The sequence below is a fragment of the Papio anubis genome, chromosome 1 (genome assembly GCF_008728515.1).
Source record: "Papio anubis isolate 15944 chromosome 1, Panubis1.0, whole genome shotgun sequence".
In the NCBI taxonomy this organism is placed as follows: domain Eukaryota; kingdom Metazoa; phylum Chordata; class Mammalia; order Primates; family Cercopithecidae; genus Papio; species Papio anubis.
Window position 1 is genome coordinate 91,732,099 of NC_044976.1, and position 27,405 is coordinate 91,759,503.

The 27,405-nt window shown below is 39.8% G+C and overlaps 1 protein-coding gene across 4 annotated transcripts in view; it reads left to right on the plus strand.

The window, feature by feature from the left end:
* The first annotated feature begins 1,698 nt into the window (after positions 1 to 1,698).
* MTF2 (metal response element binding transcription factor 2) overlaps positions 1,699 to 27,405 on the plus strand; it is a 59,147-nt gene continuing 33,440 nt past the window's right edge. For 3 of the 4 annotated variants that reach the window (XM_003892210.3, XM_003892211.3, XM_009213098.2), the window contains exon 1: positions 1,699 to 1,990. In XM_003892210.3, coding sequence (XP_003892259.1) covers positions 1,986 to 1,990 — 5 coding nt within the window. In that variant the 5' untranslated portion in view covers positions 1,699 to 1,985. The remainder of the gene's footprint in view (positions 1,991 to 27,405) is intronic. The other variant, XM_021920886.2, reaches the window with a different exon arrangement.

Genomic DNA, 27,405 nt, shown 5'->3' on the forward strand with positions numbered 1-27,405 from the left:
ATTAGAGTTTCTGAGGTGGAAATGAATGCCTCTGAAGTATTGAATCACTGAAGATTCTGAAGTTGAGGCTTGTTGACCACTTTACAGAAAGCTGAGGAAAACTGAGACCAAATGTTCTCCAAAACAGGTGTTCTATGATTAGGCTTAGCTGCACAGCAAATACATCTGTTTGCGCAATATCTTTATTAATTTTTGGAATGCATCTAGTTTTTAATATTTTATTTATTTACCTTAATGCCATGCTCCTGAATGGTAATGCATCTACTTTTTTTCTTTGAGATGGAGTTTTTGCTCTTGTTGTCTAGGCTGGAGTGCAATGGCCTGATCTCGGCTCACCAAAACCTCCGCCTACCAGGTTCAAGCGATTCTCCTGCCTCAGCCTCCCGAGTAGCTGGGATTACAGGCATGTGCCACCACACCTGGCCAATTTTGTATTTTTAGTAGAGACACGGTTTCTCTATGTTGGTCAGGTTGGTCTCGAATTCCCGACCTCAGGTGATCTGCCCGTCTAGGCCTCCCAAAGTGCTGGGATTACAGGCATGAGCCACCGCGCCCGGCTGCATCTACTTTTTTTAAGTCAAAATTTTCCTCAGCCAACGTATGAAGGTCACTTAAGACGAATTTATGAGAGACGATGATCAAAATTGAAATAAAGTGAAACCTGAAAGGTAGTAGGTAAGTAGATACAATGAGGGCACACTAAGAAGACAGACTTAAAAGGTTAGGACTATTATTCAGGAGAAGCAGAGGAGTGGAAGGGTTCGACCACAATATTTAAAGTATTGAACGGTATTGGGTAAAATGAATATGCTTATTTGCCAAATTCTGAGATCACAGGCTGAGGGAACCCCTTATGAAGTATGAGCCAAATGAGCTTAGACCACAAGAGGTACTTTTTCAGAGACAGAAAAAATACGGTGTCCACTATCCCTGTGACATAGTATGAGACAAAAATAGAAAATGGTTTTAAAAATATTTTGACGAAGTTATAAAGAAAGATTCCACACGTGGCTACTAAGAGGAGCTGGGTTGTGTCTAGGTGTAAGTTAAAGAGACAAGCATACAATCTCACAGCTTGTCAGTTGGGACCCCTGTAGGCAGCAGAATCTGGGCAGGCTAAGGGTCTGCACTAATAAACAATTGTTTTCTTAAACCATTTTGCAGGGGACTATTCTCAGATTTCATTACAACTAGGAAGGACTGCAAAGCGGGTAAACAGAAAACAACCTTTTCATCGTTAGGAAAAAAATCGTCTGAAAGTCTTTCATAAAAGCAGCTCCTGATAAGCAGTTTGGGACTGGACAGTGAATCGCTGAATAAAATTAAATCTCGACATCTCGGGTCTTCTCCCCGCTGAAGGAAATTCTAACAGCAGGCCTCAGGATGAAGGTAGAGGAAACGTACTTCAGTTAAGATTTTCTCCAGGGAAAAGAAATCGGCCCAGCAAGATACACAGAGCACCGTCACGACCACGCACACCGAAGGTCGCACACGACCCTTTCCCGTATAACAGACCCAGCCAGCCGCCGATCAGAAGCACAGCGCTCACTATTGTGTTAGCCCGGGCGGCGGAAGGACTGAGCCTCACTGCAACGTTAAAGAGTCCTTCTTTGTTCAGCCCCAGCCGGGGACGCAGGACGCGGTGTTCCTCCGCGCTCGCCGCGCAGTCCCTGCCCCCCTGCGGCTTTGGAGAGCTGCCATTCGGCACCGGAGTCGCTCCGCGCTCCCAGAATGCACCGGCAGTCCGCGGGAAACCAAAATGGCGAGGGGCTGTATTGAAGTGGGCTGTGTTTGAGGCCAGTGTAAGAAAGCTCATTCTACCCCCAACCCTCGTCTCCAAAGACCTCGGTTTGTGCGTGCATATGTGCCGGGTACCCGGTGGGGCAGGTGTCCAGTAAGTGCTCGGACTCGCAGGGGAAGCGCCCACGGGGACGGATTGGTTGTTTTTTCCTGTATGAAGCGGTTGGCACCACTGAAGTGACCGAATGAGGTGAGAGACCTTGGCCTGGGAACAGACTCTTCCGGAGGAGATGGGGGTGGGGGAGAAGGAGGAAGAAAGGAAGCATGTATAAAAGGGAAAGATGGAGGACCAAGGTGGGGGTGGGGGCTCCTGTATGTGGGTGCCTTTGCATTTATGTGTATATTGAAAAGAATGGATGAAGAGGAGGAGTCAGTTGAGTGTTGGAGAAAATAGGGACTAAAGGAGCAAGTAGGTCGTTGGGGGAGTCTGTTGGAGGAAGATGAAACGTTGAGACGGGGAAGCTGTGTTTGGAGGGCAGGAAGGAACCTGGGGGCGGGAGACGGTTGGAGGGGCAGGATGAACCTGGTGACGAGGGAGTGGGGAGCCGAGAGGAGGAGCCGTTGGGAAATGGGGGCTGAGGGAAATGTGGGGAGCAGAGTGGAGGGTTGCCTGGGACCTTAGCAGTGCGCAAAGGGAAGTAGCAGCTTGGAATCGGAGGGTGGTGAAATTGTATGGAATTGGAGTAAAGGGGTTCGAGTGTAGGTGCTGGTAAGGATAAGGGGAACACACTGAAGTGGAGGTGGAAGCACAACCTGAAAGCTTAAAGGGAAGAGATGGGAGGGAAAGTGAGATGGGGGAGAGCTGGGTACCTTATATTTGGAACTCACCGAAAATCTGAGGCCTTTCTTCTGTTTAATTAAACCTAACTCATACAATCTACATCTAGGATGTAGATTTGTATTGTATTCTTACAACTGAGGTAATTACGGCTTAAGGAATTTTAACTAATTTGCCAAGATTTGTTAACATATTTCGGTGGTGCCAGAACTCTAACTCTGACTGTGTTTTACAATCTGGTGTCCTTGGTTGCTTGAATTTTTCTTTGGAAGCAATTAGAGGGAACAGATGGATTTATCGGGGTGATCTGACAAACAGCAAGGGTTTGTGAACAATGGGAAAAGGCTTGTGGAATGTTACTCTATTCTTTAAAACATTTAACTTTGGTTAAAGATAGAAACCATGTAACACTAACTTAAATGTGAAAACCTAGCTAGGCCTGTGTGTAATACATAGGAAAGCACCATGTGAGGTCAGTACAGAGCTAGAAATATGTAAATAGTACCTGATTTAATTTGACTCCAGAACCTCCGGTGGTAATAGTAGTTACTTTCTCCTTCAGGTCGATTCCATGTGACCCTGCTGTATACCTAGCCTACAAGGTGGTTTCAATTTCCATGCTTTCATTCTCTCTTGGGAATTCCTTTTTTTTTTTTTTTTTTGTCAGTAAATTTCAAAGATAGTTGAATGTAGAAGTAGTTAATGTGGATAAAATGTAATTAAATTCATTATAACCTTTTTAAGGTTTGAAAGTGCTTTAAAGGGAGTTGTTTTGACTGATGGATTTAAGTGCCCGATAGTTTAGTTATAACTTGAGAGAGAATACAAAATGACTGTTGTTTTTTCAGATTCCTAAATATAAAAATGTATTTGAATTCACATTTTAAAATTAGTTCACCTGCAGTTTTTTAAAGTGCTAAAACTGTTCTAAGTATTTGAATTAAGAGCGCACCTGCTTCCTGATACTACATTTATAATGTTAGTGGGTATTAACGGAAATGTGTGACTATCAGGATGAAATGCACACACAGTTTTAGAACTAGTTGTACAGAAATCATCTTGTTAAGCCTTTTTTCTAGATGACACAATTATATTTAATAGTTCTTTAAATTATCCCCGTTTCCTCAAAGCTCTGTTGGGAAAGACATTTTATTCTGTGTATTTTACTGTGGGTCATTAACTCTTTGATTTCATGGATTATAAATATTCCTTTTTGTGGGATCTTTTAAGGATAATTTGCTTTAATCATTTTTCAGCATAATCTTTACATCTGACTTGAAGAAACTGAGGAGTTGCTGTGACCAACATCTGTAGCTTGATGGTTCTGAAAGTAAAACTTAACTGCTATTTTAGTTAGTCTACACTTTCATGAACGATCTTTGATGGCTAATATGTTTGTACTTTGTTTTCCCTGTTCTTCAGGAAAATTTGTTTATTGCTGTGAAATCCAGTATAACAATCCTAAATTGGAATGTAAAAGTTTCCCTGTGGATATTTCTTAGGTATTAGAGTGCTATCTAGTAGAAATTTCTCCAGTGATGGCAGTGTTCTATATCTGCTGTATCCAGTACAGTAAACAGTAGCCACATATGGGTATTGAACACTAGAAATGTTAACTAGTGAGACTAAGAACTGAATTTATAATTTAATTCATTAAAACTAAAATTTAAATGGCCATATGTAGCAGTGCTATTGTAATGGACGGCACAGTATTAGCGGTTATTGCATCCATGTATTGAGGAATTGTTACCTTCATTAACCATGGAAACCACAGGAATCCAAGGATGAGGAACTGCCGTAGAACTGAGGAAGTTCAGATTCTTTTTGTACATTTAAGATGAAGTATTCGTTTTTACCATATACCATGTCTTCTGTCATATTTCTGTTTTCGTATAACATTGCAATAGAATAATGAAAGATAGTGACCTCTCTAGTCTTTCTAAAATATAAGATTCTGATTCCTGTGTCAAAAAACAACAAAAGATGGATATTAGGAAGGTTTTGTTGTTTAAAAAAATTACTTTGTTTTTACACTTAGGTAAAAAAAACTTAAGGAATATTTCAAACATAATACAAAGTGAGCAGAATAGAATAATGAACTTTTATGTATCCATTTTTTTTTTTTTTTTTTTTTGTAAAAAGAGACAGGGTCTTCCTCTGGCACCCAGGCTGGAGTGAAGTGGTGCTATCATAACTCACTGCAGCCTCAAACTCCTGGGCTGAAGTGATCCTCCTGCCTTAGCCTGCCAAGTAGTTAGGACTACAGGTGCACACCACCACACCTGGCAGATTTTTAGTTTTTTTTTGTAGAAATGGGATCTTACTGTGTTGCCCAGGCTGGTCATGAACTTCTGGCCTCTAGCAATCCTCCTGCTGTGGCCTCCCAAAGTGTTGGGATTGAGCCACTGCGCCCAGCCCATTGTTTTTATTATTTTTTAAAGTTTTATTTTTAGGTAAAGTGTATATTGAAATGCACAAATCTTAACTGTACAGTTTTTAAATAAGTTTTATTGAGATATAATTTATATACTATAGTTGTATGTACATAATTGACATGCAACCTTTGAAAGCGTACAGTTGAGTGGTTTTTTTAGTATACTCACATGTGCAACCATCACCACTACCTAATTTCAGAACATTTTCATCACCCCAAAAAGAAAATCTTAATCCATTAACAGTCACTCCCCTTCGCCCCTCTCCTATCTTCTGGCAACCACTAATTTACTTTCTGTGTCTATAGATTTGCCTGTTCTGGACATTTCATATAAATGGAGTAGTACAATATGTGGCCTTTTATGTCTGGCTTCCTTCACTTAGCATAACTGTGTTAGTCCATTCTTGCACTGCTATGAAGAAATACCTGAGACTGGGTAATTTATTTTTTTTATTTTTATTTTTTTTTGAGACGGAGTCTTGCTTTGTCGCCCAGGCTGGAGTGCAGTGGCGTGATCTCGGCTCACTGCAAGCTCCACCTCCCGGGTTCACGCCATTCTCCTGCCTCAGCCTCCTGAGTAGCTGGGACTACAGGCGCCCGCCACCGCGCCCGGCTAATTTTTTGTATTTTTAGTAGAGACGGGGTTTCACCGTGGTCTCGATCTCCTGACCTTGTGATCCGCCCGCCTCGGCCTCCCAAAGTGCTGGGATTACAGGCGTGAGCCACCGCGCCCGGCCGAGACTGGGTAATTTATAAAGAAAATAATTTTGACTGGCTTACGGTTCCACAGGCTATACAGGAAGCATGACTGGGGAGGCCTCAGGAAACTTCCCCTCGGAGTGGCCCTCTTGAAGTGGCCAGAGCAGGAGGATTAGATGGGGGCAGTGCCACACACTTTTAAACAACCAGAGAACTCAGTATCATGAGAACAGCAAGGGGGAAAATCTGCCTGCATGATCCAGTCATTTCCCACCAGGGCCTTCCTCCAATGTTGGGGATTACAGTTTGACAGGAGATTGGGCAGGAACACAAAATGCAAACTATATCATTAATGTTTTCAAGGTACAGCCATGTTGTAGCGTTTATAGTCACTTCATATATTTTTAGGACCAAATAATATTTCATTATATGAATATACCTTTTTTGTCTGCTCATCAGTTGATGGACATTTGGGTTGTTCCCACTTTTTGACTTTTATAAGTAATGCTTCAGTGATCATTCATGTATAAGGTTTGGGTGAACATGTTTTCGTTTCTCTTGGGTACACATATCTAGGAGTGAAATTGCTGGGTCGGATGATAACTCGGATTAATGTTTTGAGGAACTGCCAAACTGTTTTTCAAAGAGACTGCACCATTCTGCAATCTCACAAGCAATTATCTGGTGAGTGATTATCTCACCAGTTTATCCACATCCTCACTGATACTTGTTATAGTCTGTCTTTTGATTATAACCATTCTAGGGTTTGAATTGGTATTTCATTGTGGTTTTGATTTGCATTTCACTTATGGCTAATTATATTGAGGATCATGTACTTGTTGGCCATTTGTATACCTTTGGAGAACTGTCTATTTAAGTCTTTTACTCATTTAAAAAATGAGGCTTTTTTATTCTTGAGTTGTAAGAGTTTTTCACGTATTTTGGATACAAGTCTTTTATCAGATATGATTTGCAGACTTTTTTTTTTCCATCCTGTGGATTGTCTTTTCACTTTCTTGATGGTGTCCTTTTAAGCACAAATGTTTTTAATTTTGCTAAAGTTCAATTTATTCCTTTTTTCTTTTTGCTTATGCTTTTGATGCCATATCTAAAGAGCTTTATAGTTTTCGCTTTTACATTTAGTGTCTGTCATCTCTTTTGAGTTAATTTTTTATATATGGTGTGAGGTAGGGGTCCAACTTCAGTGTTTTGCATGTGGATACCAGTTTTCTAGTACCATTTGTTCAAAAAACTAATTCTTTCATCATTGACTTGTGTTTGACAATCTTGTCAAAAATAAATTAACCGTCCATGTAAAGGTTTGTTCCTGGATCACAGTTTTATTCCATTGATTTATGTGTTTGTACTTAGGACTGTACCATAACATTTTAATTACCATTACTTCATAGTAAGTTTTGAAATTGGGACGTGTGAGTCCTCAAGTTTTTTCAAACAATTTGGCTATTCTGGGCTCCTTTCACTTTTCCATGTAAATTTTAGGATTAATCTGTGAGTCTGTGCAAAAAACGCAGCTGGGATTTTGGTAGGTATTGTATTGAATCTATAGATTGATTTGGGAAGACTTGTCATTTTAATATTATTAACATCTATGAACATGGATGCCTTTCCAGTTACATAGATGTTATGTAATTTCTTTCTCTGACATTATGTAGTTTTCATTGTACAATTCTTGAATTTCTTCTGTTAAATTTATTCCTGAGCCAGGCACGGTAGTCCCAGCTACTTAGGAGGCTGAGGCAGGAGGATTGGGTAGGAGGATTGCTTGAGCCCAGGAGTTTGAGACTGCAGTGAACTATGAGAGCTATGATGTGCCACTGCACTCCAGCCTGGGTGACAAAGCAAGGCCCTGTCTCTAAAAATGTAAGTATTAAAAGAAATACTTTGAACATATAGAAACAAAGTAAACCATTTTCCTTGATAAGATAAAGCATCACTTTCTCCTGTCCTCATTTAATTTAAAGTTCTTATCGGTACTTGAACCCCTCTATTGATTCTCATTTCTGAGGATTTTTTGATAGCAGTTAAAGAATTCTCCCATAATCAGGGAGATAGAAGGGTAGTTTGTGAAGCACTTATCTAGTACTAAAAATACTTTTAAAGTTTCAAAGCATTGTCATTATAGTTATGGATCTTAATGACATTACCTTTCTTTTTTCTTTTTTTCCTTTTTTTTTTTGAGATGGAGTCCAGGCAATGGTGCCATCTCAGCTCACTGCAAGCTCTGCCTCCCGGGTTTGTGCCATTCTCCTGCCTCAGTCTCCCGAGTAGCTGGGACTACAGGTGCCCGACACCATGCCCGGCTAATTTTTTTGTATTTTTTAGTAGAGACGGGGTTTCACCATGTTGGCCAGGATGGTCTCGATCTCCTGACCTTGTGATCCGCCTGCCTTGGCCTCCCAAAGTGCTGGGATTATAGAGGTGAGCCACCACACCCTATTATTTTTTTCTTCATTAAAAGAGACAGAGTCTGTCTCTTGCCTAGCCTGGAGTGCAGTGGCATGATCATAGCTCACTGTACCCTCACACTCCCAGGCTCAAGTGATCCTTTCACCTCAGCCTCCTGCGTAGCTAGGACTACAGGTGTCTGCCACCACACCTGGCTGATTTTTAAAATATTCTGTAGCAACGGGGTCTTGGTATGTTGCCCATGCTAGTCTTGGACTCCTGGCCTCAAACAATCCTCCTGCCTTGGCCTCCTTAGATGCTGGGATTACAGGCATGAGTCACTGGGCCTAGCCAGGGCCAACTTTTAGCGTCCATAGGTTCTATGGGTCATACTGCAAAACTTGAGTATCTGTGGATTTTGGTATCCTCAGGAGGTTCTGTGACCAGTGCCTTGTGGATACCAAGGGACAACTAAATAGCATATACATAAACTAGTAACACAGTCGTTTGTTATTAGTATTGTGTATTATACCTAATGAGTATATGTGCAAGACTTTATGCTACTGGCAGTGCAGTAGGTTTGTTTTATACCAAGGTCACTGCAAACACGTTGTAAAGCATTGCATTACAGTGGTTACAAAGTCACTGAGTAATAGAAATTTTTCAGCTTCATTATAATCTTATGGGACCACTGTTGTATATGTAATCTGTGGTTGACCAAAATGTTACTGTGTAGCACATGACTATGCTTAGAAGGAAGGATCAGCTATGTAAATAATGAAGGAGGGGGCCGAGCTCATTGGTTTACGCCTGTAATCCTAGCACTTTGAGAGGCTAAGGTGGGCAGATCGCTTGAGGCCAGGAGTTTGAGACCAGTTGGGCCAACATGGTGAAACCCTGTCTCTACTAAAAACACAAAAAAATTAGCCAGGTGTGGTGGCGCATGTCTGTAATCCCAGCTACTCAGGAGGCTGAGGTTCACTTGAACCCAGGAGGCGGAGGCTGCAGTGAGCCGAGATTGCACCACTGCACTCTAGCCTGGGTGACAGAGTGAGACTCTGTCTCAAAAAAAAAAAAAAAAAGATGAGGAAGAAGGGCAATTTTGGTAGTAGGTACAATATGTATGAATGCCTTGGGTGGGAAAGATCTTGGTTTGTGAATAATCGATAGACAGCCCCAGGTGAATCTTGAGATGCAAAGACATATTCCTATGGGAGAAGAAAACAAATATATTGTATTTGACTTGTAGCATTATCAGCCTAGTAATTATGTTAGTTTCCCAGTTCTGTTGGTGTTTGAAGAACTATTTATAAAGTCCTTTTGTATTTGTCTATATGAGACTCTTAAATACAGAGCTTTGAAAATGTATACTACAGTCAGCTGTCTTTGAACTTCTTCTTGTGTCAAAATTGGGCAGACAACTACAGGTTGAATATCCCTTATTTGAAATGCTTGGGACCAGAAGGGTTTTGGATTTTAGACTTTTTCAGATTTTGGAAATTTGCATATACAAATGAGATGTCTTGGGGATGAGACCCAAGTTTAAACAGAAAATTAATTTATGTTTCATATACACGTTGTATGCTTAGTCTAAAGCTTGTTTTTTCCTTGGGGACACTGAATAAACTGTTGTGCCACTTGCGTTTTGACTACAACCCATCACGAGGTCAGATGTGGAATTTTTCACATGGGGTCGATGCTTAGAAAGTTTCAGATTTTGAAGCATTTCAGATTTTGGACTTTTAGAATAGGGATGCTCAACTTGTATTGGTATCTGAGGACACTTAACAACCAAGTTGAACCATCTGTAGAAATGCATCATTTCATCACTGGTGGATGACTTCAGTTAGACCTATTAAAAGGCCTTAGTGGCAAAATATACTGTGGACAAGAGGCTGGATAATGGCAGTGAATGGCCTGATTTCACCATTTGCTAAGTCTGAAAATATTCTTGGCTTTCCCCACAGTATGTGACCTTGGTTCGTAATTGGGACCCAAAAGTGACAAATACCTAGAATAACTTTGTCTCAGAAATAGTATCACTTAACTGGGGTTTACCATAGTAGAGCCAAGCATTACCTATCTTTCTTTACAACTTTAAGGAAGTAATTTTACTTCTGAGTTCCACATTTTTCATTTGTTAAACAGTAGTCTTCCCTTCCTATTTTATGGCATTATTGGGAGGAGAAAATTAGATATGAATGCTTTTGAGAAAGTTAAATGGTATAGTAAGATGAAGATATTTTCAAGCTCTTGTGATCCATGTACTCTACTACCTACCAAAGATCCAGTTCATACTTTCCTTTGTAGTAGTTGGAACTTTTAAAACTCTAGGGTACAGTTAGTGGCTTGCAGCAAGAGCCCCTCAGTGCTATTATTTCTTTCTCCTTGGTCTTAGGACTAGAGTCTGCAGGATTATAATGAAAACGCTGAACTTTCCAGTTCGTCCTTGACTGAATTGTTAGTGGAGGCTCATTTTGTGTAGTGTAATCAACTTTATAAATTCTGGACTCGAACATGAATGTATATACCTGTACTTAATTCACATTTTTCTGTGTTTTTTATGTGTATTATTGGCCTTGTTGGTTTTGGTGTTTTAAGTCTGTAGTTAACCTTTCTTTGTTATTCATTGTATATGTGAGATAATATCAAGGATTCCTGTTACACAAATAATTTAGATGGCTTTGGATATTGTGATGTAAAGATTTTACCGATTGTCATATTGGCTTTAAAAGAAATCAGGTATATTTTTGAAATCTATTACTGTTTCCAAATGTTTGGTATTTGCCATTTTCAAAATACTTGATATATTTGACAGTGTCATTTACAATTTTTTTTTTGAAATGGAATCTCACTTTCTTGCCCAGGCGGGAATGCAGTGATGCGATCTCAGCTCACTGCAACCTCTGCCTCCTGGGTTCAAGCAGTTCTCGTGTCTCAGCCACCCAAGTAGCTGGGATTACAGCTGTGTGCCAACGTGCCTGGCTAATTTTTGTGTTTTTTGGTAGAGATGGGGTTTCACCACATTGGCCAGGCTGGTATGGAACTCCTGACCTCAAGCAATCTGCCTGCCTCGGCCTACCAGTGTGGAGTGCTGGGATTACAGGCATGAGCCACCATGCCCGACCTCCTTTACAATTTTTTTAAAAAAACTTAAGATCTGTATTTTTTATAGTTTATAAAAGTATTTTTGTGATCACAGAAATACATGCTTTTGGTGGAAACACAAACATACAAAGGTGTTCTATAAAACTGACTTTTTATCATACATTTTAAGATATTTAAAAAATATTTTCTGTAATTTCATGAAGAGTACTAAAGCCACACTCACTGAAATTGTAAACACCTGTGTTCATTGTCTGACCTGTTAGGTGGTTAAGCTATTTTTAATTCTAGGGGGCTCAGGCTGAACTTGAGGTTGGGGAGGAGAATTTGCCTCTGCTTTTAGTTGCAATTTTCAAATGAGGTGAAATTAAGTACAATTTGTAAGGCTGTTTTGGCTTTTTAATTCTAGATAAATACATAAATAAATTTGGGGCTCTGTGTAATAGAATATGTGCTTTTATAGGATAGTGATATTTGCTTGATAAATGGAGGATTTACTTACTAGTATGTGTATTGATAAATACGGACTTTGATTAGTTTATTCAAGAGAGATTTTTAAGTCCCTACTTTATGCCATACCTTGAAAAGTTTTAGAGTTCCAGTGATGAGCAAAATGTTTATTTTCAATTGTAATTCAAAATGCACATTCCACTTGTTTACATGGAGTTATTAGACTGTAAATTTCTAGAAATTGATTCTGCCTTAAAAAAAAAAGAGAGAGATGGAGCCTCTCGAGTGCAGTGATGCAATCACAGCTCTCATAGTTCACTGTATCACTGTAGCTTTTCGTACTCCTGGGCCCAGGCTATTGTCACACTTCAGCCTCCCAAGTAGTTGGGACTACATGCTCTCACCACTATGCCTGGCTTAATTTTTTCATTGTTTTAGAGATTGTGTGTGTGTGGGGGGTCTTGTTATGATGCCCAGACTGGTCTTGAACTCCTAGCCTCAAGCGATATTCCTGTCTTAGCCTCCAAAGTATTAATAGCTTGATTGTACTTTTTTTTTTTTTCTTTTTAAAGATGGAGTCTCACTGTATCACCCAGGCTGGAGTGCAGTGGCGCGCTCTTGGCTTACTGCAACCTGTGCCTCCCGGGTTCAAGCGATTCTCCTGCCTTAGCCTCCAGAGTAGCTGGGATCACAGGTGTGCACCACCACGCCTGCCTAATTTTTTTTTTTTTTCAAGATGGAGTTTTGCTCTGTCCCCCAGGCTGGAGTGCGATGGCATGATCTTGGCTCACTGCAAGCTCCGCCTCCCGGGTTCATGCCATACTCTTGCCTCAGCCTCCCGAGTAGCTGGGACTACAGTCGCCCGCCACCACACCCGGCTAATTTTTTGTGTTTTTAGTAGAGACAGGGTTTCACCGTGTTAGCCAGAATGGTCTCCATCTCCTGACCTCGTGATCCTCCTGCCTCAGCCTCCCAAAGTGCTGGGATTATAGGTGTGAGCCACCATACCTGGCCAATTTTTGTATTTTTAGTAGAGATGGGCGTTTCTCCATGCTGGCCAGGTGGGTCTCGAACTCCGGACCTCAGGTGATCTGCCCGCCTTGGCCTCCCAAAGTGTTGGGATTACACGCATGAGCCAGCGTGGCTGGCCAATTTTTGTATTTTTAGTAGAGATGGGGATTTCTCTATGCTGGCCAGGCAGGTCTCAAACTCCTGACCTAAGGTGATCTGCCTGCCTTGGCCTCCCAAAGTGCTGGGACTAGAGGCATGAGCCACCGCGCCTGACTGATTGTACTTTTAATATATCTTTTACACAGAAGATTCAGGTTTAATCATCAGTTTATGAAAGTAAGAGAGTAGGATTGTTGGAATGTGAATATTCTTGGTTACGTTATTTTTGCCCCTAAAACTTTTTTGACCTTTTTGAGGAGCTGAACTTTTAGAATCAGCTAAACTCAGCCTATTAGACCTCACTTCTAAACCCCATGCAGTCTGGCGTTTGAAGTCAGTACTCATATGTGACATTTGAATCGTTATATTCAATAAACAGTTTTTATTACTCATTTTACTTAATCTCTCTGGTACATCTGGTATACTACTACTTAGTTGTATTTTCTCATTTTTTTGGTAATATTTTACTCTCTGGGTTATCTTTATATTTCTCTGGTGACTTCTTTTCCTCGGGATTCTTTTATAAAAAAGCATTTTTAATTTTGTATTTAAAACATTTTTAAAACTTGGCAATACAAGATCTTGCATGTTACCTAGACTAGTTATCAAACTTCTGGCCTCAAGCAGTCCTCCCACTTCAGCCTCCCAAAGTGCTGGGATTATAGGCGACAGCCACTGTGCTTAGCCCCTCTGGAGTTGTTTGTCCATCTTTCAAATAAGAATTTTCCAGAGATTCCTGTACTTACCTTTCATGAACCATTAACTCTTTGGTGGGGTGGAGATAGTGTACTGACAAGATTGCCAACGTTTCATTTTAGAAAGTAAGAATGTTTTAACCTGTAATCCCAGCACTTTGGGAGGCCGAGACGGGCGGATCACGAGGTCAGGTGATCGAGACCATCCTGGCTAACACGGTGAAACCCCGTCTCTACTAAAAAAATACAAAAAACTAGCCGGGCGAGGTGGCAGTCGCCTGTAGTCCCAGCTACTCCGGAGGCTGAGGCAGGAGAATGGCGTAAACCCGGGAGGCGGAGCTTGCAGTGAGCTGAGATCCGGCCACTGCACTCCAGCCTGGGCGACAGAGCGAGACTCCGTCCCAAAAAGAAGAGAGAGAAAAAAAAAAGAATGTTTTAAACTGTGACCGCCATTACTGCATAAAAGATACTTACATTTAAGAATATAAGAAGGATATGCCCTCAAAATACAGAGTGGTCTTTTAAGTCAACTAACTTAAATACTGAATACATTGTTCTTGCTTTTCTTACTTTGCTGTAGATCAGTACTGGTTTATGGACTTGAGAACCACTGTTTTAAACAGTTGTTTCTTGAGCTGTTTTAAGGAAAGGGAGTGTGGAGTTTCTGTTGTCTCATGTCAGAGAAAACTATAAAGTATTTCTTAACATATTAAAATCTCCAATAAGTCCTTTTGTGAAAAGCCCCACAGTTTGCCTGGTTACTGGGATGTTTTCTTCTACTTTTTCTTTGATAATTTTTCCCCACCTTTTTTCTGTTTTCATACATTGGATGTCTTAGATTGAGCCTCTGGTTGTCTTAATCTGTTTTCTCTTATTACCTATCGTTGGTTTTTTTTCTCTTGAAATTTTTATTTTGGCTATAATTCTATTTCTCAGAGGTCATTATTTCATAGATGCAATATTTTCTCAGATCTCTGAGGATATTAATTGGTTATTGAAACAGTTTTTTCATATACCAACTATTAATGTTCTTTAGAACTAGTATTTCAGAGAATATCCTTTTGAAGCACTGCCATGGATGTTGATGTTACCAAGGGTTTGTCTTCACTGCTTTTATCATTTTCTGTCTTTTAAAAAGTAAATTTGGAATATTCAATGGCAAGCTACTTGCTAAGAGTTTAAAACATCAGATAATTTTGAAATTAAAAGGCTTTTTACCAAAACAATGTAGTTTCTTGTCTGTTTCCTCCACCCCTTCCCACTCCTAGAGGCAATAACTTTTAACTGTTAGCTAATTCTTTATATCTCTAAATAAAATCGCACTGCATTTAGATTCATCAATTTTATATTGTTTTATAATGTTAGATGAGAATGAATGAGGAGAGGAGTAAGGGGGTAAGCTTTCTCTATAAATATATTTTGTATAACATGTTAGATGAAACATAATGTTATAGAGAAAACTTTCTCTATAAACATAATGTTAGATGAGAAAGAAATTCATTGCTCCTCTCCTCATTCTTTCAGTATAGTTATATAAAACATTTAAACTGTTTTCATTTGTGAGTATATAAAAATTGTTTACATATGAAGAACCACATAGAATATGGTACCACAAAGTAGTTGTGAGGGTTAGTTAATGCTTGTAAAGAATTTAGAGGCCAGGTGTGGTGGCTCACACCTGTAATCCCAGCACTTTGGGAGGCCAAGGCGGGCAAATCACGAGGTCAGGAGATCGAGATCATCCTGGCTTACATGGTGAAACCCCGTCTCTACCAAAAATACAAAAAATTAGCTGGGTGTGGTGGCACACGCCTGTAATCCCAGCTACTCGGGAGACTGAGGCAGGATAATTCCTTGAACCCGGGAAGCAGAGGTTGCAGTGAGCCAGCATTACGCCACTGCGCTCCAGTCTGGAGCCAACATCATGCCACTGCACTCTAGTCTGGGTGACAGAGCAAGACTCTCAAAAAAAAAAAAAAAAGAGAATTTAGAATAGTGTCAAACACTTGTTAGCTGTTATTTCTAGATTTACATTTTTTTCTTATACAACTATGTTTAAAAATTGCCTCATTAAAAAACAAAGTTTGCCTAGTTTTCTTTGAATGTTAAAATCTTCATGTATCTTCAGTTGTTCCACAAAATGTCTCACAGTGCACTTTTCCACAATGTCAATCTGTTATATAATTTATCAGTGCCGTTTATTTTTCTTAGAGATACCCTCCTGGAGCTCTTCTGGAGTTCTGCTTTAATTTGGACTGGTTCTCTAGGCCTGCTGCATGGAAGTTGTTGGGGCTTTCCTTTACCATCATCCTGGGAATTCCTTTCTCTTCTCTTCTGTGTGACATACCTTGCATTCCATGCCTGCCTTTTATTTGGTTTACTCCCTCTGTTTAGCTTTATTAAGCTCAAATAAAGTGTGCTTGGGGGATAAATCCTTAAAGACTATATGGCTGAAAATGTTCTAATTTTCACTCACACACACACACTCTCTCTTTTTTTAAAAATGCATTTTAGAGATAGAGTTTCTCTGTGTTGCCCAGGGTGGAGTGTAGTGGCTATTCACAGTCATGATCATAGTACACTACAGCCCTGAACTAGGCTCAAGCAATCCTCCTGCCTCAGCCTCTGGAGTAGCTGGGACTACAGGAGTGTGCCACTGTTGCCCAGCTTTACTTACTCTTTTTAGTCCCTTGATCGATAATTTGGCTGGTTATAAAGTTGATTTTCACCCAGAATTTATTTTTCACTCAGATTTTTAAGTGAATACTTCACTGTCCTCTGACTTGTAATATTGCTATAATGATTATTATTCTCAGTCCCTTGTTAGTTGCCCTTTTATCTCTTTCTCAGTGTAGTATCTTTATCCTTGTTTTTCTTGAAACAAGTCTTTTTTATTCAGTTTGCTGGACACTTGTGGCCTTTTCAATCTGGTTACTTCTGTCTTTCAGTACTGGGATGTTTTCTTCTACTTTGATAATTTTTTCTCCACTATTTTTCTGTTTTCACGTGTGGCTATTTCTGCTTGATCCTCTGATTTTCTTAATCTGTTTTCTCTTATTTTCTATCTTTGTTATATAAGGTGAATACTTTTGTAATCACCCCAGGGTCAAAAATGGAACGTTGCCAGCTAATGCGGAAACCCACATTGCAACCCTTTCATCTCCCAGATAATCTCCATCCTGACTTTTATGGTGATTATTTTTTCTTTGTAGTCTTATTATTCAGATGTGCATTTTGAAGATTATAGTTTATTTTGCTAGTTTCAAAATATATGTTTTAAGATTTTTTTCAATTACAGGTTCTATCTTAGATCTTGCCTCTTTTTTTCTGTGCAGTTTATTTGTGGGAGAAACCAGGTCATTTGTCATGTACATTTCCTAACCTGTATTTTGCTGTTGCATCCCCATTGTGTAGTTGAACATGTTTCTCTGCATTTACTGTAAATTGATGTCTAGATCTAGAGGCTTACCAGGTTCAGGTTTTTGGGGGTGGGGTGGGCAAGACTATTTCACATGTGCTGTGTGTTGTCCCGTCAGAAAGCATGTAATGTTTCTCTTGCTGTGGTCTTAGCAGCTACTCATGCTCAGTGCATAGATCTGTTTATTCATTAGATGTTGCAAAATGGTGATTTAAAACATTCATTTTCTTTTTCATTTATTGGCTTGAATATATTTATAGAGAAAATTTACCTCTATTTTCAGCTGGCGCCTTACCTATTCCCCTCTCTGTGCCTTGTATTTCCCTTGATTCAATTCCTTGAAAGAATAAACGTTCCATATTCTGATGGGATGTACAGGGTAGGAGATGTGACTTGGGGATTCCAAGTGTCTTTTTTTTTTTTTTGGAGACATGGTCTTGCTCTGTTATCCAGGCTGGAATGGAGTGGCTGAATTATATAGCTCACTGTGATTATAGCTCACTGCCGCCTCAAACTCCTGGGCTCAAGTGATCCTCCCACGTAAGTGTTCTGAGTAGCTGAGAAGCTGGGACTACAGGTGCATGCCACCATGCCTGAGTAATTAAAAAAAATTTTTTTTGTAGTGGTGGGGTCTCCTTATTGACCAGGCTGGTTGCGAACTTCTTGCCTCAAGTGATCCTCGTCTGGCTTCCAAGTGTCCTTTTACACCAACTTCTACGTATTTCTCCATTCTTTTTAATTGTATTTTATTTTTGAGATGGAGTTTAGCTCTTGTTGCCGAGGCTGGAATGCAATGGTGCAATCTTGGCCCACTGCAACGTCTGCCTCCTGGGTTCAAGCGATTCTCCTGCCTCAGCCTCCCAAGTAGCTGGGATTACAGGAATCCACCACTATGTCCAGCTAATTTTTATATTTTTAGTAGAGACTGGATTTCACCATGTTGGCCAGGATGGTCTCGAACTCCTGACCACAAGTGATCCGCCCACATTGGCCTCCCAGAGTACTGACTGGGATTACAGGCGTGAGCTACCCTGCCTATTTCTCCATTCTTTTTTTTTGAGACGGAGTCTCGCTCTGTCGCCCAGGCTGGAGTGCAGTGGTGTGATCTCAGCTCAGTGCAACATCCACCTCCCGGGTTCAAGCGATTCTTCTGCTTCAGCCTCCCGAGTAGCTGGGACTTCAGGTGCACGTCACCACACCCAGTTAATTCTTGTATTTTTAGTGAGATGGGGTTTCACCATATTGGCCAGGCTGGTCTTAAACTCCTGACCTTGTGATCCGCCTGCTTTGGCCTCCCAAAGTGCTGGGATTGCAGGCGTGAGCCACTGCACCCGGTCTGTTTCTCCATTCTTAATGCTCCCACTTGACCTCTGTCTTTTGAGTCTTGTGTCAACAATTCTTTAGTCTTTTGAGGTTCTGCAGAGCAATGGATTTACTTCTTATTCCTCATTGTTCTTTCAGCTGACACTTATGTTTAATTTTCTTCCTTATTTTACAAGCATTCATTCTTCCATCTGCCTTCCGTCTTCATATATTGTGATTTAGAATTTCACATGTAACGTGAACGTGGAACATGTATGGTTGAAGATGGAGTGTGTTTTAATTTTTTCTTTTCTCTTTGTTTTGTCATAAGAAGGAACAAGTAAATCTTTACTCTCCTATCTTAATACAGCAAAGTCCTACTGAGCTGTGGATCTTAATCGCCAGCTGCTTTCTAGACTTCATGAATAGTCTTTCCCAAATATTTTCCAATTTTATTAGTTTTTTCAGAGGAACAACTTTTGTTGCCATTTGTTCTGTCGTATGCTTTTGTTTTTTTTTTTCCCCTGTGTTAATTTCTGTTCTTTTATTTTTATACTTTTTGGGGGCTTATTTTCTTTTTTATCCCTTCAACATGAGATAGCTACTCAATTCATTAACTTTTTTTTTCTTTTCTATCAGATATATTTTGAGACTTACCTCTGCAACTACTGCTTTAGCTGCATCCCACAAGTTTTTAATATGTGCTTTTTGTTGTTCAACTTCGAATACTTGCTAATTTCTGTCATGATTTCTTCTTTGGCCCATGGATTATTTAAAAGTGTATGTTTTCTTTTTTTTTTTTTTTTTTTTTGAGACAGGGTCTCGGTCAACTTCCCACACTGGAGTGCAGTGGTGTGATCATGTCTCACTGCAGCCTTAATCTCTTGGGCTCAGTTGATCCTCCTGCCTCAGCCTCCTGAGTAGCTGGGCCTACGGACATGCACCATCATGCCTGGCTAATTTTTAATTTTTTGTAGAGATGCGGTTTTGCCATGTTGCCTAGGCTGGTCTTGAACTCCTGAGCTCAAATGATCTTCTCACCTTGGCCTCCCAAGGTGCTGGGGTTACAGGCCTGAGCTACTGCGCCTGGCCTAAAAGTGTAGGTCTTGGTTTCCAAACATTTAAGTTATCTTTTTAATGATTTTGGAATCTAATGGCATTGTAGTAATAAAATATATGCTGTGTGATTTTGTAGCTTAAAATTTGTTCAGACTTGCTTTATAGATCAGTATATGGTCAGTTTTTGTAAATATTTTGCCTAGCAGACATCCTTTCTTAGATGAAAGAGGTGATTTAAACTCTCTACTGCTTTCCTCCTAATTTCCCCCATACCATCCTCCCAATTTCCCAAGTTAAAAACTTGGGAGTTGTTCTGAATTTCTCCTTTGCTCTCGATACCACATAAAGTTAATTCTTAATGTCTGTCTGTTTTACTTTTAAATTATTTATTGTTATAAGAGTGATGCCATGATTATTTTTAAAAACTTGGAAAATATAAAGTATGTAAACTAGATTACTTAAAACCCTACTATCCAGGGATGTTTTAAAATTCCAGTTTCTTCATGGCCTGATTTCAGGTTTTTCCTTTCTGTTTTTTCGAGATGGAATCTCACTCTGTTGCCCAGGCAGGAGTGCAGTGGTGCGATCTCAGCTCACTGCAACCTCTGCCTCACAGGTTCAAGCAATTCTTGTGCCTCAGCCTCCTGAGTAGCTGGGATTACAGGTGCACGCCCCCATGCCCAGTTACTTTTTGTATTTTTAGTAGTGACGGGGTTTCACCTTGTTGTCCAAGCTGGTCTTGAGCTCCTGACCTTAAATGATCTGCCCACCTCAGCCTCCCACAGTGCTGGGATTACAGGCGTGAACCACCACGCCTGGCCCTTTTCTTATTAATAGATTTTTGCTGATTTATTTGGGTTCCCATCTTTTTCTCTCTTTTGCGTAGCGTTTGTTTATTCAGTCAGTATTGAGAATGTGTGTGTGCCAGGTACAGGGGATGTGTAACGTAAATAAGACAAAGAGGCAATGTCTCTACTCTTATAGCATGGTCTTTTTTCATTTATTCAGTGTTATCTATGCCACTTTCTCTCTAATTTGAGCTGCAGTTATACTGCAGTTTTGTTCCTAGAAAAGTGTGTGTTGTCTCATGACTTTGTGCCTTTACATATGTTCCCCAGGCTTATGAAATCCTCTCTTAGGTTCATCTCTGAAACTACTACTCATCCTTTAAGTCTGCAGTTAAAAAGCTAAGTCTTGACGAAGTTTTGTCTGTCCTTGCCTTTTGCTCCTGGACAGATTAGATATTATTCTTCTTGTATTTATTCATTATAGGAATTACACTGCATATAGATTTTTGGTGTGCACATGTGTTTCTCTACAAAGGCTATGTTCCTTGGTGGTATGTACTGTATCTTTCCACATTTGTCTCTCTTAACACCTGGCATGGTACCTGGCATATAGCAGGCATTGTGTATTTGTTGAATGACCAGAGCCATTGAGTTTAAATAAAATAATCATGTTTTCCTTAACTCTCATTGGACTCTTATTATAAAATGATTTGAGGTATGGATGTTTTGGTTGGTTAACATGTTCTGATTAATTAAAGTATACACCGAGATACCAGTTTTCAAATATAAGTTGTCAGTAGGTTAGGAGACAAATGTGTATATATTGGTTGTTTATAAGAAGGCTGCATTTTTGCATATGAACCATTACAAATAGGAATTGGGATTCCAAGTCAGTTGGTCTGTAATTTGTAATATAGTTTATTTGCAGTATTTATGATACTTAATACCTACTGTAATGGTTTCAAAATTTTAACTTTGTTCTCTAATGAATGTGTTTCTTCTCAGTGTTGCGCAGTTGTAAAACTAGGGTATCTGCTGATTTTGAGCCACTGGTCTCAGTAACCCCTGACCATGGGTTCCAGCAAGGTGAGGAATGAGAGGATAACATTTACAGATGGTAATGGGGGGATGTTTGTCTATATCGTAAACAGATGGACACTACCCACCTATACCCAGTTGTCTAGCCCCTCAGGTAAAGGATATAGAGTGGGTTTTTACATTGATAAGGTCCTGAAGAAAGACCTCCATATTTTGGCAGAGTTTATCAGTCTAAGTGTTGCCTCCCTATCTGATCACACTAAGGCAAAGCTCACCTCTCTACAAATCCTGAATCACATGTAAAGAGATCCCATGTAGGTTTATATAACCTCAATCTTAACTGTCAGTGGACAACTAAGGACCACTAAATAGTTGAGGAAAGCCTGCTGCATCAAAGGAGAGTCTAAGATAAACAGAAAAACAAAGGATTTACCAAGGGCTGGACAGGATGATTGAAAGAAGACCTTATGCCTAGATACATCATTATGAAATTTTAAGACATTAAAGATAAAGGAAGATCCTAGAAACTTTCTGAGGGAAAAATGGTAACCTATAAAGGAGTAAAAGTCAGAGTGGCATCAGATTTTTCATTATGAATGCTGAGTGTAGTAGAGGAATATTATCAAACTTCTGAGGGAAGATTATTTTCACCATTAAATTCTGTATCTGGGAAAGTATTGGTCAATTGGGAGGATGGGGTTGAAATAGATATACATATACAGCCTTCTGTTGTAAGCCACTGCTACAGCAAAAGAATATGGGATCTAGAAAGCAGAGTGACAAGGGGGATCTTCCAAGATGACAAGGGCAAGGCTTAGAGGATAGTCATTCTAGATTGGCACAGGAACATGGAGAGCTTTAGAAGCAGGAGTTACATGTGGAAAAAAGATTTGAAATTATCATTGACAGTTTGAAACAGGAGGCAACAGAGGGATATATTAAGCAATTTTGGGAAAAATTGAAAGCAAATAAGAAAGGATATTTAATAAGGGTACACCACTTATCTTTGCAGTGACCAATATTTACGCATTGTACAATAAGTAAACTTACTGATTTAGTGAAAATAATAAGATTTGTAGAGGATAGGAGGTAGGAAATAGGAGTTGGCATAAGATGTGAATTGTCAACTTCAATAGCAGGAAGTCAGATTTGAAGTCGATCAATTTAAAAAGAGAAGTATAAACACATTATTTGTAAATATGAGGGTACCTTCAGAAGACATTGTTGAAAGAGTTAAAAAAAAACTGCTTGCCTCTGAGAGTAAGACTAGAATATTAGAAGTGGTGGAGTGAGGAACTATTGATTTTCACCTTAATTTTTTTCTATACTGTTTGCTATTTTTCTAAAAAGCCATGTATGTAGCATTATGTTTGTATTTTTTTTTTTTTTTTTGAGACAGAGTCTCGGTCTGTCGCCCACACTGGAGTGCAGTGGCATGATCTTGGCTCATTGCAGGCTCTGCCTCCCGGATTCACACCATTCTCGTGCCTTAGCCACCATGCCTGGCTAAGTTTTTTGTATTTTCAGTAGAGACGGGGTTTCACTGTGTGTTAGCTAGGATGTTCTTGATCTCCTGACCTCGTGATCTGCCCGCCTTGGCCTCCCAAAGTGCTGGGATTACAGGCATGAGCCACAGCGCCCAGCTGTTTGTATTGTTTCTAGAACTAAGAAGTAGAGTAGAGCCGGCCTTTAAGCTACTTGCTTTATGCTTTCTGTCCTTTAAGTTCAATCCTGGTTCTCTTTGACATTCTACTTTCAGGGAAACCTCAACCAGAAAGAAGGCAACCAGTTTCAGGCTTCATTTTACATACCTGTCTCAAGAGATAAAAGAGAATTCCTTCTTCATAGCTTTAATGCAGTGCCAAGCTTAAGCAGATTACCTGTTGCTTCCTTTATACCTGGGCCTTACTTTGGCCCTGTTTGACCTCACGAATTTGACCATATCTGTATGAAAGTTTTCACCAAAAATAGCACTTTTCTTAGGTTATATTATATCCTTTACGTGTGATTGACCCACATACTTACTACTTTTCCTGGAGAAGGGAAGAAATTGTGGGCAGGGGAAAGATGGCACCTAAGAATTCAGATAGTTTTTTATTTAGTTCACTAGAAGAGCAAATTGAGGAATGGATTGGGAAGAATTAATCCGTTTTCCCTAAACCACACTCGTTTTGAATTAAACATCCAGTTTTCAAGTTCTTGAATCAAGGTGTTATGTATTCTGGGGTAGTAAACCAAGAGTTACTGGCTTGAACACTTGGTCTCAAGGGAAGAAACTTATTTTTCCAGGCAGTCTCTTTCAAGATATATCACTAGCAGTGATCCAGTGGTAGTGACTATGGGCCCTCTCTCCTAATCTTTTTACTGGGGTAAAATACATATAACAAAATTTACGATCTTAACCTTTTTTTTTTTTTTTTAAGGCGATAAGGTCTCTATTCCCCAGGCTGGAGTGCAGTGATGTGATTCTAGCTCACTGCAGTCTTGAACTCCTGAGCCCAAGTGATCCTGCAGGCATGTGCCATCTCGCCTGGCAAATTTTTAAAAAATTTTTTGTAGAAATGTGGTCTTGCCATGTTGCTTAGGCTGGGTTTTTTTTTTTTTTTTTTTTTTTGAGATAGGGTCTCCCTGTTACCCAGGCTGGAATGCAGTGGTGCAGTCACAGCTCACTGCAGCCTTGACCTCCCAGGCTCATGCAGTTCTCCCATCTCAGCTTCCTAAGTAGCTGGGACTATAGGCACATCCCACTACATCTGGCTAATTTCAAATAAATTAATTTTTTTTAGAGCCTGAATCTTGTGTTACTTAGGCTGGTCTTGAACTCCTGGCCTCAAGCAGCCCTCCTGCCTTGGCCTCCCAAAGAGCTGGAGTTACAGGTGTGAGCAACAATGCCTGGCCCATCTTAACCAATTTTCAGTGTACAGTTCAGTGATATTAAATACGTTGAGCCATCTCCATAAAACTTTTTACTTTGTTAAACTGCCCGTTGTATAATGACTACCTCTTTCTCCCTCCCCTCAATCCCTGACTGCTTAAACAGGAGAGGCAGTTTGTATCTGAGATGAGGTGAGATGAGGGATATAGCTTTGTAGCTACTTTTGAGGTGAGATGAGGGATATAGCTTTGTAGCTACTGACCACAGTCAACTGAGTACCCAGAAGGAGTACTGATCCCCCAATCAAAAAGTCTGTTTCTCATGGCACTTTAGTATATGAACTCAGAAAAATGTTTGTAATATGTGTAAGAAAGGGTTGTAACATGTAAGATGCTCTTCAAAATTATGAAAAGATTAACATTTCATTTAAAAATGGGCAAAGAACATCAACTGCAGTTTCCAGAAGACTTAGAAATTGTTAATAGGCCGGGCATGGTGGCTCATGCTTATAATCCCAGAACTTTGGGAAGCCAGAGCGGAGGGATTACTTGAGCTCAGGAGTTTGAGACCTGCTCCCATTCCTGCTAAAAATAATAAAAAAAAAAAATCAGGTGGGCATGGTGGCATGGTGTGTGCCTATAGTCCCAGCTGCTTGGGAGACTGAAGTGGGAGGATCCCTTGAGCCCGGGAGATTGAGGCTGCAGTGACCCATGATTGCACCACTGCACTTCAGCCTGGGTGACAGAGAGAGACCCTGTCTCAAAAAAAAATTGTTAACAAACCTATGAGAAACATGCTTTTTTACTACTACTAATAGAGATGTAGACAGAAATAGAGTGTGTGTTGTCAAAAAGCAAAAAACTGATAATTCTTCCTGTTGGTGAAAGTGTAGTGACAGTGTGAGTTGGTGGTACCTATTGGGAGAATAATTTGACAATACCTATGATATTTAAAAATATACATAATATGAGGATGGTGGGATATGGGTATATAAATGAAATAATATTAGCCATGAGAGTATATGGGCCAGGTGTGGTGGCTCACACCTGTAATCCCAGTACTTTGGTGGGCAAATCACAAGGTCAGGAGTACAAGACCAGCCTGGTCAACATAGTGAAACCCTGTCTTTGCAAAAACTACAAAAGAAATTAGCCGGGCATGGTGGCGGGCACCTGTAGTCTCAGCTACTTGGGAGGCTGAGGCAGGAGAATTGCTTGAACCCGGGAGGCAGAGGTTGCAGTGAGCCGAGATCGCACCGCTGCACTTCAGCCTGGGTGACACAGTGAGACTGTCTCAAGAAAAAAAAAAAAAAGAAATTATAATTGAAACTGGATGTTAGTTGCTGATTCATTATACTTGTTTTGTCTACATTTGTAATTTTCTATTATAAAAAGGAAAAATATACATAGTATGTTATATATATAGTAATTATCTTTATTATTTATCCTATATAGTAGTTGGGAATGTAGAAGAATGAGCTTTATATTACTGCTTATGTTAAAACATTGAAAACACCCTAAATGTTCCTCCATTGGGTAATGGTAAAATGTTGGAAACATCATAAATGTTCCTCCATTGGGTAATGGTTGGAAAGCAGTTTAGCAGCTGATGCAAAGATTATTTTATGTGCTTTTATTTTATATTTACATAACAGGTGGAAATCACATTGTTCAAGATACATTGTTATGTGAGAAAATTTATAGAACAATATATATAATATCCTGTATTTTATTAAAAACATTTATATGAATTATAGATATGTAGTACAAATAAGAAAAATCAGGAGATTAACTTTTTTTTGTGGGGGGAGATTGCATGGAGAATTTTCACTTTTAACTATATGTTTCTATATTATTCTAACATCAGCATGTTTACCTTTGTAATCAGAAAGGAAATAATAAATTCTAAAATTAGAAAAATTAATTTGGCTTCTAATAAAGGTCTTCTAGCAAAGAGGGAAGTAATCAGTGACAATAATGGGATGGGGGAAACTGCATAGAGGAAAACCCTTAGGAGAGGAAAATGTACAATGATGTTTATCCTACATATATTTGAGTTGTGGCATTATGGGTAATGTACTCTTTTCTTGCTTTGTTTTCTGTAAGTTTTTTTGGACAGAGAAATTTTAAAAGAAGATAATGCTTTTACAAGTTATTTATGTGTGTATTTTTTGGTTTTTGTTACAGGGTCTTGCTCTGTTGTCTAGGCTGGAGTGCATTGATGAAATCATGGCTCACTGAAGCCTCAACCTCCTGGGCTCAAGTGATCCTCCCACCTCAGCCTCCTGAGTAGCTGGGACCACTACACCCAGATAATTTTTTTTTTTGGTAGAGACAAGGTCTCTCTATGTTGCCCAGGCTGGTCTCAAATTCCTAGGCTCAAGTGATCCTCCTGCCTCAGCCTCCCAAAATGCTAGGATTAAAGGTGTGAGCCACCATGCCTGGCACAAATGATCTCTCTATTAATGCAGTTTTATATAGGATTTATGTTTATGTGGGTAAAAGGTTGATGTGTATTTGTCTTAAATGTGAATGAAAGTAGAGTCTATTTTTTACTTAAAGCAAAACAGATGATTTGTGCTTAGAGACATTAGATTAAAAATGTATCCCGGGTGCTGTGGCTCAGGTCTGTAATCCCAGCACTCTGGGAGGCCGAGTCGGGCAGATCACAAGGTCAGGAGATCGAGACCATTCTGGCCAACACGGTGAAGCCCTGTCTCTATTAAAATACAAAAATTACCTGGGCGTGGTGGCATGCATCTGTAATCCTAGCTACCCGGGAGGCTGAGGCACAAGAATCTCTTGAACCCAGGAGGTGGAGGTTGCAGTGAGCCAAGATCACGCCACTGCACTCCAGCCTGGCGACAGAGCGAGACTCCATCTCAAAAAAAAAAAAGTAGATAAAGATGAAAAGTTAAACTCCTTAAATATTGGTTAGATAAAAAATGTAACTCCTTAAATATAGGCGTTTCTTGACTTGAACTTTATAAATTCTGCATAATCCTTCTACCATTTTTGTGTCATGCCCTATGCAGAGATTGAGGATACACGTGTGAATAAGAGACAGACATTCCCTGTTTTGGGGGAGGTTGGTGGGTTGAAGTGGGCTGAAGACTGAAAAGGGGAGGAGACTATAGGAGTGGAGACGTTAAGTGTGTATAAATTTACCCTGGAGATTTGCTTGTGAATGGGAGGAAAGAGGAGGAAGTGGTGGAAAGGGACCACAAAGAATCAAGAGAATTTTATTCTACCCCTGACCCCCAAGATCTTTGCAAGTTTTTAAGCATAGTTGAATGCTAATGGGAGGGTCCTCAGAGAGAAGATTTATTGAATGCTGGCTCTGGTTTGTATCCTATAGTAAACTTCATCAGGTTATAATCTGTCTTGCA